Genomic DNA, 14,176 nt, shown 5'->3' on the forward strand with positions numbered 1-14,176 from the left:
TGATAATCGATTAAAATCTATGGGAAGTTTTTGGTGGAAAGAAAAAATTTGTAAATATTAATAGAAGTGTTTCTTTTGCAGTAATTTATACTTTGGGAAATCTTAACTTTTCATATCGACTATCTCCAACTGAAATTCGCCATTTGACCCCCTTTGCTGACTATATACAGACTAGAAACCGCCGAAGCAGTTCATGCCCCCGCCCATCCCCAGTCCCGTTCCCATTCCCATTCCCATGCCCACTCCCATGCCCATTCCCATGCCCATTCCCGCCCCCGCCCCCGCCTCGTGCTGCGGCCCGCCCCCCTCGCACTATAGAACCGCCGAGCCGCACCACAGAACCTGACCTCAATAGGGCCTCCAAACGCTGCCCCCATTGTCGGTGGGATTGTGGTGGCCGCGATGGGCAGCTAAGGCGGCCACCTGCCGGTTGCTATTCCCGTCCTCGATGTTCCTCACCGACGCCCCACAATTCCCGATGAGGGTCAGATCGCCCGGATGGGTCACCCCGCCGCCGGTCATGATGTTGTGCTGCTGCCGCACGCCCACATTGCTGATGTGGTCCATCACGCTCTGCAGCTCCCCGTGCACCGAGGAGTTCGGCGAGGCGTGGGCGGGCAGGGTGTGCGAGTGGAACCCGTGGGCGGACTGGTTGGCAGCGGTGTACAGTTGCGAGTAGAGCAGGCTGGCCGGCAGCACGGGATACAGCGATCCGTTGCATCCGGCGGCCGCAGCAGCGGCGCTGCCATGCCCACCGCCCACCACGCCCGAACCGCCGCCATAAGCGGAGGCCGCCGAGTGCTGCGCCTGGTTGACGATGCCCGGGAAGTTCTGGTTCGCACCCAGCATGGCCGGGTTGCCCACCGCCGAAGCGGCACTGCCGCCCGCTCCGCCAGCTGCCGCACCACTACCGCCGGCATTCGCGGCACCACCGCCGCCGTTGGCCGCCCCACCACCCGCCGTGCTGCCCAGATTCGGTGTGTTGGTGGTCAGCAGGTCCTCCTGCACCGGCGACTCCGCCTGCGAGCTGTCGCTCAAGCTGCGCGGTCCGTTCTGGCTGGAGTGGACGTTGTACTCGTTGCTCGCATTGGTGTGATATCGCGGCACCAGTATCGAGTTGCCGCCCGCCCCGCCGCCGCCCGCTCCGCCGCCGCCGCTTCCCGCTCCGCCGCCTGCCGCACCGGCTCCTGCACTGCCGCCGCCGCTCGCTCCGTTCACCGTCGAGGAGATCGACGTCTGGCCGCCGGCGCCCAGCAGGCTGTGGTGCGTCATCTGGCCGCTGGTCGAGCCCACCAGGCTGCTCAGGTGCTGGTCCAGATCGCTGGCCGTCGAGTCGGGCAGCACTGCAAGAAAAAGAGCGGGGAAATGACCATAAGCAAAGATATTAAATATTGTATTATACAATATATGTTAAATAAAACAGACCTTAAATGATTTCAAACATTTTTTATCAAAGAACTTTTGTTACAAAAGAAAAGTGTTATTTACGAGTATGTGTTTTTAAAATATTAAGCTTTTCATAATATTTTAGTATTTATAATTTGTAAATTTATTTGTAATTCTGATTTCATCAACTTTTAAACTTATTTTCTTACTTCAAAGGTATTTTGGCTGACAAACTTACTTGGAACGCAGTCGCGATTGGTGGCGCCTCCGAAGTCCTGGTTGTTGCTCTGGTCATTCGAGGAGCATGTGAAGCCCAACGCTGGATTGTTGAACTGGGCGGAAGTGGGCGTGGTGCAGGACGATAATCCGCTGCTGGCCAAGTAAGGTGAATACGCCGAGGCCGCCGATCCATATCCCCAATGCGTGTTGCTGGCACCTAAAATAAAAAATAAAGTAACTTGTTTAGAAGAGTGTTTCATGAAAAAAATATAAATAAGTATGAGATTTACTGAATCTTCAATTTCCAAAAATATCATCAATGTCATTCTAATAAAAACTTTACCAAGCAAAGCCTATATTTAAAAACCAAATAAATACAAGATAATTATGTATTAGCAGCAGACCCGATAAAGGGTTCGAATTTATGGTCCATGTGGGCCTCTAATTGGAGGTTACCCCTTCTCCCTCTCCCCCTCCCCCTCCCCCTTGCCCTCTTCCCCTCACATTATGCGGGACCTTTGCCGCCATTTTGCGGAGACAGGAAGTAGAAAAAAACGAGGCGGCAAACAAATCAATGGAATGGAATGGACGAAGGCCTGCCGAAAATTCGGTTCAGTTTAGCAAATTGTGTGGGGCTTTCGGGGGTTAAACGGAAGCCGGGGAAGAAGAGTCAACATTTTGCGGGTCGCCGGGACCCATGCACAGATAATTAGGCTTAATTAATAGCCCATTCGGAAATTATTAATTAGTTTTTATAGGCGACGGGCGCGTTTTCGTAGCCGGATATTGATTTTGTGGTGGCTTTATTAATGCTATTGGCTTAAATGTTTCTACCTCCATTAATTACGTGGCTTTTTGTGTACAATTTTCTCTGTGGGATGTGGGCTACTCTACACGGTGTCTGTCATTATCCGCGCCAGTGTGCGTGTACCAGTATGTCGGTGTGTGTGTGTTTGTGTGTGATTGTGTGTGTGCGAGAGTGGTTAGTCCTGCCTGTTTGTTGTCACACTGATTGACTTTATTTGCGCATATTTTCGGGCCCTGAATTATTAACAAGGCGACGGACAGAGGACCATTTTGGGTTTTTTCCAGAGGTTGAGGCAATACGAAATATATGCAAATATTTTATTATATCGCTCGAAGGCACAGAACTCTTTTTAAAGCAACAAAACAAATTTGTAGAGGGGCTAACTAAAATGAAATCTATTTTAAGTAATAAAACCCATTAAGCCTTTGAATATCAAATTGTAAAAAGTATTTTATAAAATAGATAAAACTGTTTCTGTTTCTGCGCTAACCAAGATTCATATTATTCCCATTGACCATAACTCGTCCTTTAATTCCTTTACAAATGTAAATGCGTTGCCCTTCGTTTTTCCGGTCGGGTTTGGTAGTGTTTTTTTTTTTTTTTTTGCGAAATTAATAAAATATATGCCAGTAATTAACTCAAGCAGCGACTGTCAATAAAATTTGTTAATAAATAATTCAGGATACTTTGCTTTTTGCATATTTACAATTAATTTATGGGTAATCAGTATCAACAGACGCTTTCAGAAATCATTATTTACTTGTGCGTTGTTACCCACGTACATACATATTTATGTGTGTTATATAATGTGGATTGCCTTTTCAGAATCCTGTAAATCGTGCAATTTGCATTTTGATTTGTGCACTGGGCTAGACGGTAAAATATTGACACAAAATGGGCGTAAAAATGGGGTTGACCTGCGAAGGAGATGTCCAAATTGGCAGGCAATTTGCGCACTGATTGAGTTGCATTTTATATTTATGACGAGTTTCTTTTTTTTTTTTACATTCACTGTTTAAGTTCACCGGAATCGTTATTGGCCAGGGGCGGTAATGAAAGATAAGTGGCAGATGCTACAAATAATAAATTGAGAAAACACTTGAGTGGGGAATTTATATTAAAAGCCAGAGAACATCGGATTAGAATTTGTAAATATTTTCCCCGCACTTCGAAGGCTATTTAAACTTAGTGGTTTGCATTTGTAAAACTTTGAACAACTTCAAATATTATATTTAAATTTTATTTATAATAATGGAAAATAAATGTAAGAGATTTTCAAACGAAATATGAAGTTATTATTGTGTTTTAAAATATTTTTCGCAAGCAAAATTCTTTTTTCATTATTTTCCACGTGTACTAACGTTTTTATGCCCAACTCTTTGTCTTTGCGTTTTTCTACTTTAACATCGTTAATATGTTGATTTTATTATTTTCAGCTTTTTTAATAGCATCAAGCTCTAAAGAGAAAATCACATTTGTAGCCGTTGCAAACTTTTTTTTTTAGCCTCGGGCAGCTAGTTTTTTGGAAAGGGGAAGTGGACAATGTCTAGTCCGGCTTTTGTTGTTGGTGTTGTTGTAATGCAATTAATTGTCAATTTAAATTGAAACATCAAATTTAATATAAATGCATTTTAAAATGAACAATTAAATTTATTTCACCTACGTAAACACACGAGCAAAAACGACAGGAAAAAATGTCTCCCGCAATATTAATTATTGATTTTGTTATAAATATTCTATCAATAGAAACTGGGTAAAAGTGAAGTATAAAGGGACTTGTTATAATGTTGGATATATAGGGTATAAAAGCAATGTATAAATTATTAAAAAAAAAAGTACCAACGGTCAAATCTAAGCAAACGTTTTTAAAAATTAAAAAACAAACTAAATATCTAAGTAATAACTTTTTGCTGGGTATCAAATTTTCGATTTCATTTCAAAAATACCATTTTGCTGCTTAGCGTTTGAGCTGTCAAAATTGGTTTATATTCGCTTGGTTAAATGCATTAAATTTATTTGACTGCGTAGTTTTTCATTTAAATCATAATTTGTATGCGGAACTCTGATTTAAAAGAGCTTTTTTAGGCTTTGACTTTTTTCTCCACCCATTTTTTGTGTGTATGCTTGTGTTTGACCAACGTTTATTTGTTTGTATAGTAAACTTTGGTTAAATAAAGTGGCCAACAGTTTAACAGCAGCAATAACAACGAACCCACTTAGCCCAGAAAAAAAATATATGGCAAGGTGACCCGCAATTTTACCACATTCAAATGGTTGTCCAACGGCAATAATACGAAAAAACAACACCAGTTTTTAAAGTTGTTTTTTTTTTACTCATTAACAGGCGACACGTTTGCATTTGTGTGAGTTCTCCTACGCTTGTGTTTGCCAACAAAATGGCTGAAATTTAAAACAAGTTCTCGCAAAGGTTTTAAAATTAAAATAAATGTACAAATAAATTTAACATTGGTTTCGCCAAAGTATTTAAGCTATATTAAAAGAAAGTTAAAGTATATAATAAATATGGATTAAAGGACTACTTACTTTGACAATTGCCAATGGGCGGCATCCGGAAGCCGGAAAGTGGATCCGTGGAGAAGTGGAACGGTCTTTGGCCAAAAGCGAAGTGGAACTGCTGTTGCTGTCCTAAAAGGGATAACACTAAGTTTTTTTCAGTTATAATTTTCTGTCCTTAACTAAATGGTTTTATTGCACAAGAACACTGGTCGATAGCAAATTGTGTGAACTTTTATTCTATACATATAAAATACTCAACATTAATGACTTAACTTTTTTTAAACATTTTAAAAGTTATTCATTTGTGATCGACCACTGTACTAAGTATGTGTTTTTGTGTAAATGACTGCATTCGTTTTTCTTTGTCTGAGGGAAAACTTAAATGACAAGCAGTTGATGAGTGACATTTTGTTGCTTTCGGTTCACTTAAGATGTTGAGACGGGTTTTCCTCCCCCGATTTCCAGAGCCCCCAACATAAAACTATCGACAATGGATTTTGTGTGTATGTGAGAAAGTGAAATGACAATGGCCCAAAAAACTTTTTGCCAACCGGCGACACTTTCAGCTAAATTTTGGGGCCGCACTAAAATCCTGCGGCGGTTGCAGTTATCTGCCAGCTTGTATTCATTATAAAATAATAACCTTTTGTCTGCAGCTTAACGCCCCTGTGTGGCCCAAACCCGCACATTTTGGACTGTCTGGCATTCGGGGCATATAAATCATTTCATGGATTTGAATTCGGACCGAAACCAGATTACACAGACCAGCAAAACTTTTGCCCCGCCGCCCCACTGCCGCCTGAATCCTGAATCCTGGAACATATGCAAAGTGAAATATTTGCATCCTTATAAATATGTAAAACGGGCAGGCAGAGTGTGTGATAGAGCTGTCTAATGAATATTCCTTCAAGATATTCGCCATTCTGTGCCGGAGTGAAGTGAAATGAAGTGAAGTATTAGCAGGGAAGTGTCCTTGCTGCCTTGGCAAAATCTCGAGGAAGGACTTCACGTGGATCGAGATTCGTCTGTGTGCATTTAAATTTTTCTCCATAGAGTTGAGCAGTTTTAGCTATTAATTGTTTTAATTTAATAGGTAAAGATCAAAAAACTTTTTACTCTTAGATGACCATTAAAAAAATAAGGTTTTTTAATTCTGGCAATGAATATAATAATTATATATGTTATATTATATATATATATTTTATATTACATAATTTTAGAGTTCAACGCAATAAAATAACAAAACTATGACCTCTTTTCTTCTATTTTCCCCAACAAAGTAAGTAAAAAAGGGTACAACTTATTTTCCCTGCTCCTTTCATCACTGTATATCCAAATACCATTTGAGCCATCTCTATATCTATCTCGTCTGCAACTCGGAACTGCCTGCTGCTGCAGAGCAATTTATCTATTTGGCAACTAATAAATTGTTATGCATTGTCCTGCAAATGGAATGCCCCTGAACCGGAGGTCCTGGAAAATGGGGGAGGGTTCCAACTCTTCCTTGGAGGAAATACTTACTTGTCTTGGAGCGGGGTTCCCGTGGCCCATCGACAGTCACTTTGATCGCCTTGTTGTAGGTGGCTATGTGCGGTGGATTCGTTGACACGGTGATGGTTAGCGTGAAGCTCTTCCCTGCAAAACAATCCAAGAGAAACAAACAAGTTTATGAGATTTTCCCTGCTAATGTCAGACAGACATGCAAATCAATAAGCGTGTTTTTTCGGTTTTCTTTTGGTGTTTTCTTTTTTTTTTGGGGGTATTGTCACATCGTAAATGTGTTGGCCATAAAACAATAATGACTTGTTGGTGACAGTGGACTACTTTTTTAAGGAGGACATGTTCCTTGGTTGGGGATTCTTGTATCTAAATCGATTTATACGGTTTTATGGCAAAACTAAGTTATGAACTTTGACCTTTCATTAAAACAGAATTCCTAAAAACAGAATTTCCTAACGAAACCTTTTCAAATACGCTTCCTGTGAATACCCACTTCTCTATACATTTTTTCTCCAACACTCCCTTATTTAAATTCAATTCTATTTCCCTTTTACCTTTCAAAATAAAGAATTAATTACAATTTAAACTGATTTAGTCTGCTGTCCCCCGAAAAACCCTTCACATATGCGTCTTTCGCGCCCCAAGATTTATTTCGTTTGCGCCGCAGTTTTCTTTTAATTAACTTGTTCCAGCCAGTCATTGTCAAGTGTTGCCAAGCGCTTTTTGTTCGGGGCTCCTTGCCGCTTTTTTGTCGCCCGGGATTCAATTAAAAGCATTTCAGGCTTCTTGAGCCGCCGCCTTCCTGTCTTCTCTACGTTTGTCTATGACAACGCGGCGTATGTGTGATTTTCCGGGGAGGATGGGCGTTTGCTTTTTAAGTTGACAAACAAAGCGTAAATCATTTCGGCACATACAAATAAACCGCCGACGACCCCAAACCTCTCCAAAGATAAATGTATATGTGTGTGTGTGTGTAAACGCAGACGGAGAGGCTTACACATGTCCTGGGCACACTCCACTGAATCAGGACAATATCTTCTCCCCGAACTCAACGTTCTTTTTCGATGCGCAGGGCATAAAAAATGAAGTCTCAAGTGGCAAGCCAAAGATGGGAAAACACTTTTGTGTTCATTCGCCATCAAGTGCAGTTCATTGTTGCGCAATTCTTTGACACTTTTCGTGGCACTTTTCCGGGCAAAAAGTGGGTGCTCACGGAAAAGTTGTGAGATTGGCAATGGATAATCGATCATTAAAGCGAGTAATTGTGGAAAAACAAGAAGGAGTATTTTTTCCATGGGAACAAACATTTGTTGGTAGGTTATTCATAAAGAAATTTGTACTTTAAAGCCTGATTACATATCATGTTAAATTTAATGTACTTTAAATTACTGATTAAATCACTTTAAGAACTTCTAATAACTTCAGAATTTCCAGGGAATGTGCAAACCTTTTTGGGTAAGTTTCAACTGTAATCAGAGCGGCGCCCTTTGACCCAATTGATTGATAATCCCACAATAATTCCCACCCAAACCCAAAAAGCATTCATCTTAATCTCCGCCGAAAGTGCGACAAATGGAAATGTCAACACTTGAGGAGCAAAACATTTCCGTGTGGGTGTGGCGGCATTTAAAATCAAATCCTGTTGACAAATAACCTGAAATCCTAGCTGGCAAATCCCCAGCAATTTACCGTTGCACAGGCGTCATAAATCAATTTGGGGGTAATGAAATCACACACACACACACACACGCACTTATGAATTCCACCCCTCACAGATATACTCACTCACAATAGTTAAGGACTCGGAGGTTGTGCTTATTAAACGTATATTCAATGTTCCCCTTTCTTAAATCAAAATTTATAATAAGATTTGGTATCTGCTTAAAAGATATTCTTATCCAAAAGTGGCTTCATCATAAGTCTTTCTCCCACTTTATTTCTTGGCCAAAAAAGGCTAAGCCCTTAAAAGCCTTCAAATCCAGTCAGTAAGTCGGTCCAACACCAAAATAAAAACATTTTGCGGCTTCTTCGGTTTTCATCTTTTTTTTGTTTGCTTATTTTGATTGCTTGTTGATTTCTTGTTTGTGTTTACCTGAGGGTGGAAATATGCTCGAATGATTGATTGCAGGTGTGGGAAGGAACATTCTTGAATGGGGTAACACAGAATGCTCTACATTAAATAAATACTGAGTTTATTGAATTATCAGAAAATAATATTTGGTAAAAACTTTGGTTAACTCTTCACACAAAAATAATCCAGTAAAACCTATTTTAACAATCTTTTTTTTACTCATTTTCGAGGATTATAGTGTTCAGTACTATGTAAACCAAATTTTTGGTCAACTTTAATTGGTTTAATTGGATTTGAACCCCGGGCTGGCCTTTTTCCCTGGCTCCAAGTTGTATTAAATCTGCACCGCGCCCATGTGGCGTATGAGTGATTTACATTTCATCCGCCACCGAGGTCGACGCCATTTTGTTTCGCTGCCGTTGCTGCTGCTGCTGCTGCTGCTGTCTAATTACAATAACAAATGCATGGCGCATAGGTGGTACGTCGGAACCCCCACTACCACCCACCAGCACCCCTCTCAACTCCCCCGCCCTGTCGTGCAATTTAATTACCCGGCCATCGATTTATTTGGCCCAACGCTAGGCTACACTTTTAATTAGCAAAGTGCCATGCACATGCACGCATGATGATGACGACGACAACGATGGTGTTTATTGCTGGAGATGGGGGTAAAAGGGGGGAAAGGGGGAAAGGGGAAAGAGGAAAGGGGGGTTATCACGGGGAGCTTGGCGCTTAAACGGGCTAAAGTCGGTGCCAGTTTACGCCAGTTACGACACCCCATCCTCGGGCAGGAAAAAGGCTTACCCTTAATCGAAGGCCATCCCCTTGAGGTTTTTATTTACACAATTCCCGAGCCATTTAATACGGCCGAAAAACAGCCGCAAAATGAACTGAGCCAAGAACTCCAGAAAACCCAAACCCCTTTCCCCCGCCAAAAGATAAACATTCCCCAAATCTTGGCGACAAAAGAGACAACAACCCTCCCCCGAAAGGCAAAAAAAAACCCTCAAAGATAAATGCCTAGCAAAAGTCGAGGCGTTAAAAAGGCAAAGGAAAAAAGGACAACTTTCTGCCAGCAACTGACACCTTGTCCTGTGAAAAGGACACGCCTGTCGGTGGAAAAGGAAAAACAAGGAAACAAGGCAGCAAGGAAAACCCCCGGGCGAAAGGAAGTCATGCCAAATTGTGCACAATTTGCTTTTGGCTTGCCTTCTGTTCTTTTCAATTTTTTCCCCCCGTTTGGGGAGCTTTGTTTTCCGCTCGAAACTTGATAATTGGGCGGGCCAAGGGTGGAGATTTTCCCGGAGGGCCCCGGTGCTACATTTTCGGGGCAAGCAACAGGCGAACGATTGTACAAGCTCACAGTTATCATAATTTGGTGGGTTAAATGGTACAGGACTGAAACGGGTTAAACACTAAAACGATGGTGTACTTTTTTTATTAAGTACACAAGTCAAAATCATTTCCATGCATTTAATGAAAAAATCAACAATCGACTAGAAAGTGCAAGATGAGATCTTTTCAATAGCGATCTTTTGAGTTCTTTTCGGAACGCGAAAGTGGAAATCGTTTCCTAAACTCGACGGCGCGATTGAGGAAAGTGCGCAGCTTTCCCTGATTGCGGCCATTGTCCGCAAAGGAGTCCGGATCTTGGCAGTTCAGCAGTATCTCCTCGGCCTTCACTTGATTGGCAATGTTTCCGTTTCGCCGCAACGTGCGTCGGGTCAGCTGATCCAATCTGGTGCCCACCACCAAAATCGGAACATGTTCGCGCTTCAAAATGTCTCGAGTGCGCCGATGGCGATGATGGCAAATCTGACTCAGCGGATCGTACAGCGAGTCGTGCAAGTTGTCATGGGTGCGCATGTCCTGCAGGTTGTAGACCAGGACAATGCCATCGATGCTCTTGTAGAGACTATCGCGATAGTCGCTCCGCATGCGCACACCGCTGTGGATATCGTAGAACTCCACAAAGTACAGTTCTTCCTCGGTAACCGGTGCACTTTGCGAATGGGAGTACTTGCCCGGGTGCTTCGAGCGGAAGGATGTTTGCCCATTGGGTGCATGCGAAGTGGGATACTCGTGGAGGCGCACCTGGACAGTGAAGGACTTAGCGCTCACTGTTCGGGAGGCGGGAGTGGGCGTGTCCTCGCTCCTGGCCAGCAAATTGGTCAGACTAGTCTTGCCTACACCTAACAGAGTAAATTGGAAACGCAATTTGGTATAATATGGATACTATATCATGGTAATGTTAGTTATCCCACCTTTATCGCCCAGCATCAGAATGCGAATCGTGGGCACATCCTCTATATTAAGCTCCTGCTTCATAGCTTTTTTTTCTTTTTATTTTCACTTTGACGTTCCAAGTCCCTGGCTTTATTGTTTGTTACTAATTACTATGCAGCTTGTAATAACTTACAATTGCATCTTCGCCTACTATGTTTGAATAAGTGAACGCTTTAGTATTTTGTATAGTATATTTTTGGTAAATTTATCGGAAAACAAAATCCATGTTTCCTTCATCAAATTCCACCGACTTCGTGAATGTATGGGAATTTCCCAATTAAGGCGCCTGAATGCGGGAAAACGAAGTGCGGGAAATGTGCAGCGGAAGATATTAAAGTGAAATGGAAAAGACGGAGGAGGAAATCGGATGAGAGTGACGGACGCGGACACGCATCCATTTGCCACTGGGCGAATGATGACAATGAATGAATCCCGAATTCCCGGCGAGACACAGACACGCCTCCATCCTTCCACCTTTCACCTCTCGCCTCCCATCTCCTTTCCCCCGTCAAAAGCCCCAAAAACCGCGTGTGTCCCCCTTTTCGCTGGTCGAGGCTTTGGTTTTTGCGGTTCCACCGCAGCGGATGCGTAACTGCCACCCCTTCATTCCGACCAGGCCGAAATGACCAGCGGAATTGGGCTTAGTCCATCCAGTTCTGGGGAAAACCGGCACCCATGCCGGAAATCTTTTTGGCCAGTCTTTGCTGATTGAATTATGGCTTGTGTGATTGATGGCGGGGAGTAGGCCTTTTTTTATGTAGTAAGGGGATTGCATAAGGCTCTTATTGGAAGAAAGTTTCCATTGAAATCCAAATCATTTCAATTGAAACCGCAAAACTAGAGATCGTAATCTGAAGAATCCGTGACTTCAATAAAAAATAACTTCATCTGTAAATTCAACCTCTGCAATCCCAAATGACAATCCCCTTTGCAAGGACTCCCCATTAAGGACAGGAACCCATGTCCTCCAGTTCACTTCACTTCCGTTCCGACAGTTTATTAAACACTTTAAGACAAAGCCCACGCAAATGCTGACAACAAAAAAGTGGAAAAGAGTTCCGAGTAATCCGCTTCTATTCGGTGAATGAAAACGATGACGATGATGGTTACTGCTGATGAACTGCTGACAATTTGTGCAGCGCTTAACAAGCGGTTGAAAGGATACAAAAGGACGCGGACAGGGCACCAAAAACAAAAAACGAAAAGAGAACAGAAATCAACCGAAAAAAGGATGACAGCAATGCAAAAAGTGCGCCCGAATAGCACAAAGGCGAAAAAGGAGCGGGAGTTGGCAAAACTTTTGGGGCGATAATTGAACAAATTGTTTCGAGTGCAGCAGGCGACGCGGCGCAAGTGGCAGTTCGTTGGGGCTTTCAAGGGCCAATAAGGAGCGCCACTTGACAAAAAAGTTGTGAGTTTTGAGTACTTCCCTGAAGGGCAGAGATTAAATGAAGTTGGAGTGGTATAAGGCGAGGTTTTTGGAGGGGTAAATATGAGATTGCTTTGCAGAAGGCATAGATTTCGGAACCCAAATGTACTGTATAGATCTGAAGTAGAGTTTTCTAATAAATAAAGCTTGTAATGCGTCCGCTTGCTGGATAATTCAAAAATTGAATTAAGAGGAGCAGATAATAAACAAAGTTAGAGTTGGTGATATAGTACAGAACCACTTTGCGATACATCGGTAATTTAACAATTTTGCAGTTTAATTAACTAATTTCAAGCGTGATTCTTTGTTTTATATATTTTTCTGCACCAAATTATCTTTGGGAATTCAACCATAAAAAGTGATTGCCTAAATTGCAACTCCTTGTTCTATTTGTATTTGAATATATAATATTAAAAATACGTATAAATTTTTTTTTGATTTAATTCAGGGATGGAATTTTTTATGTTTGATATATTTTTTCAAATTTAATTTGAAATGACGACTCACCTCTGCCGCTCCTGCCGACAAATCGGAGATCGTTAAACTTGGCCACCTGGTTCTTCATCACCGCCGTGCAGTTGCGCAGCTCCGCACAGTAGTTCTCGTCGTTGCCCGCCCGCACGGTGACCATCGTGCCGTCCATGATGTCGCCCAGGGAGACGACCTTGAAGGCCACCGGGAGCGTCTTGTTGCTCCGCCAGTGGGGCGGCAGAACGGTGCAGACGAAGAGCGGACTGCTCGTGCGGATCAGCTCGCCGGGGTGCTCGGTGAGGAAGTCGCCCAGCGTCCGCTCCGCCAGAATGTCAGAGGTCATCTTCGTGTACGCCTCATTCAGAAGTTGCGCCGGCGTTGGCGGTGTATTCTGTTCGGTGTTGCTGTTGTTGTTGCCGCTGCTGTTGTTGTTGTTGTTGCCGCTTGTGTTGTTGCTGCTGCCATTGGTGTTGGTCGTGTTGTTGTTGCTACTCGTGTTGTTGTTATTGGTTGTATTGTTGTTGTTATTGTTGTTGGCATTGGATGCCGTTGAATTGCTCGATGTGGTTGTTAAATGCATTTTGTAATTGTTGCTATTGCCGCTGTAGTTGTGATAGTGTTGTTGTTGCTGTGGCTGTTGTTGTTGATGTTGCTGATGTTGTTGCTGTTGCTGTTGTTGTTGCTGGTGGTGGTGGTGGTGTTGTTGGTGTTGCAACTGTAGCTGCAAATGTTGCTCCTGCTGCTGCTGCTGCTGCTCAAACTGCTCCAGTTGCCCTTGAGCGTGAGCCTGCACCTTTTTTAGCCGCACAATTTTGTCGTCCTTTAGTCGCACCACCTTGGAAAACAATCAAAGTTCAGGATTTCCCTGGCGGAGTCTCCAGAATTCTGTAACGAATATTTACCAAAATAAATTAATGCATTTTGCTTGGATATAATAATAATCATTAAGGTATCGCTAGTAAATAAACATTAAATTCAATTTTAAATCATTCTATCTTGTTCTCCACTTCTCAAGATTTAAAATCATCTTCATCCCCAAAGAATGTACGGTCTACTCTTTTCCTTGACAAACAAAGTCACTGGGTTTTCGCACCCGATTAGGTCATCAATCTCCTCCAGCTGAGGGCGGTGGCTTCAATTGCAACCTGGCGACTGCGACACCATAAAATTTCCCCATTTGGCCGGGGCCTGTTAATGTCTTTAAATCACGGCCCCAAAATGGCATATTACATGGGTCCACCAGAATGGCAAAGGGAGTTGTAAGAGTGCAGGAGTGCAGGAGTGCAGGAGTGCAGAATGGCAGGATACTGGCATGTCCATGAGCATGGCCACCATAAACACAAATCAATTGTCAACCACTCGACGGGGGAAGGACTTCAGACGGCTGCCAGGATTCGGATTGGCGGGGATTGGGGTTCGGGAGTGGAGGTGGAAGTGGAGTTGGAAGTGGAGGGAAGGGAAGGGAGAAGGGTCACATCCCAGCGGAACG

At 42.9% G+C, this 14,176-nt stretch overlaps 2 protein-coding genes across 3 annotated transcripts; both read right to left on the reverse strand.

Annotated features, from left to right (window-relative positions):
- Window positions 1-348: 348 nt before the first annotated feature.
- LOC108098153 (protein lozenge) lies at window positions 349-13,339 on the reverse strand. 2 transcript variants are annotated; one of them, XM_017200883.2, is made up of 5 exons: window positions 12,724-13,339; window positions 6,452-6,565; window positions 4,958-5,074; window positions 1,625-1,822; window positions 349-1,343 (listed from the first exon to the last, which is right to left on the reverse strand). In XM_017200883.2, the coding sequence occupies exons 1-5, from the start codon at window positions 13,265-13,267 to the stop codon at window positions 349-351; spliced, it is 1,968 nt and encodes a 655-aa protein (XP_017056372.1). In that variant the 5' UTR covers window positions 13,268-13,339. The 2 variants fall into 2 exon arrangements, with proteins under 2 accessions (XP_017056372.1, XP_017056373.1); XM_017200884.1 differs by having other exon boundaries at window positions 4,958-5,059; window positions 12,724-13,315.
- LOC108098154 (rab-like protein 3) lies at window positions 9,960-10,906 on the reverse strand. The gene is made up of 2 exons (XM_017200885.1): window positions 10,766-10,906; window positions 9,960-10,693 (listed from the first exon to the last, which is right to left on the reverse strand). Exons 1-2 carry the CDS (start codon window positions 10,827-10,829, stop codon window positions 10,023-10,025), a joined length of 735 nt encoding a protein of 244 aa, XP_017056374.1. The 5' UTR covers window positions 10,830-10,906; the 3' UTR covers window positions 9,960-10,022.
- Window positions 13,340-14,176: the final 837 nt, after the last annotated feature.

Source organism: Drosophila ficusphila, unplaced genomic scaffold (assembly GCF_018152265.1).
Source record: "Drosophila ficusphila isolate 14025-0441.05 unplaced genomic scaffold, ASM1815226v1 contig_197, whole genome shotgun sequence".
NCBI classification, from domain to species: Eukaryota; Metazoa; Arthropoda; class Insecta; order Diptera; family Drosophilidae; genus Drosophila; species Drosophila ficusphila.

What these genes read in the sequence shown, in the direction of transcription:
- LOC108098154 (XM_017200885.1), bottom strand. Translation starts at nt 10,829, where the DNA reads ATGAAGCAGGAGCTTAATATAGAGGATGTGCCCACGATTCGCATTCTG. An exon ending in TCTGATGCTGGGCGATAAAG is followed by an intron (nt 10,694 to 10,765) that starts GTGGGATAACTA and finishes TTACTCTGTTAG; the next exon opens with GTGTAGGCAAGACTAGTCTG.
- LOC108098153 (XM_017200883.2), bottom strand. Translation starts at nt 13,267, where the DNA reads ATGCATTTAACAACCACATCGAGCAATTCAACGGCATCCAATGCCAAC. An exon ending in GGAACCCCGCTCCAAGACAA is followed by an intron (nt 5,075 to 6,451) that starts GTAAGTATTTCC and finishes AAAAAAACTTAG; the next exon opens with TGTTATCCCTTTTAGGACAG. An exon ending in CAATCGCGACTGCGTTCCAA is followed by an intron (nt 1,344 to 1,624) that starts GTAAGTTTGTCA and finishes TTTTTCTTGCAG; the next exon opens with TGCTGCCCGACTCGACGGCC.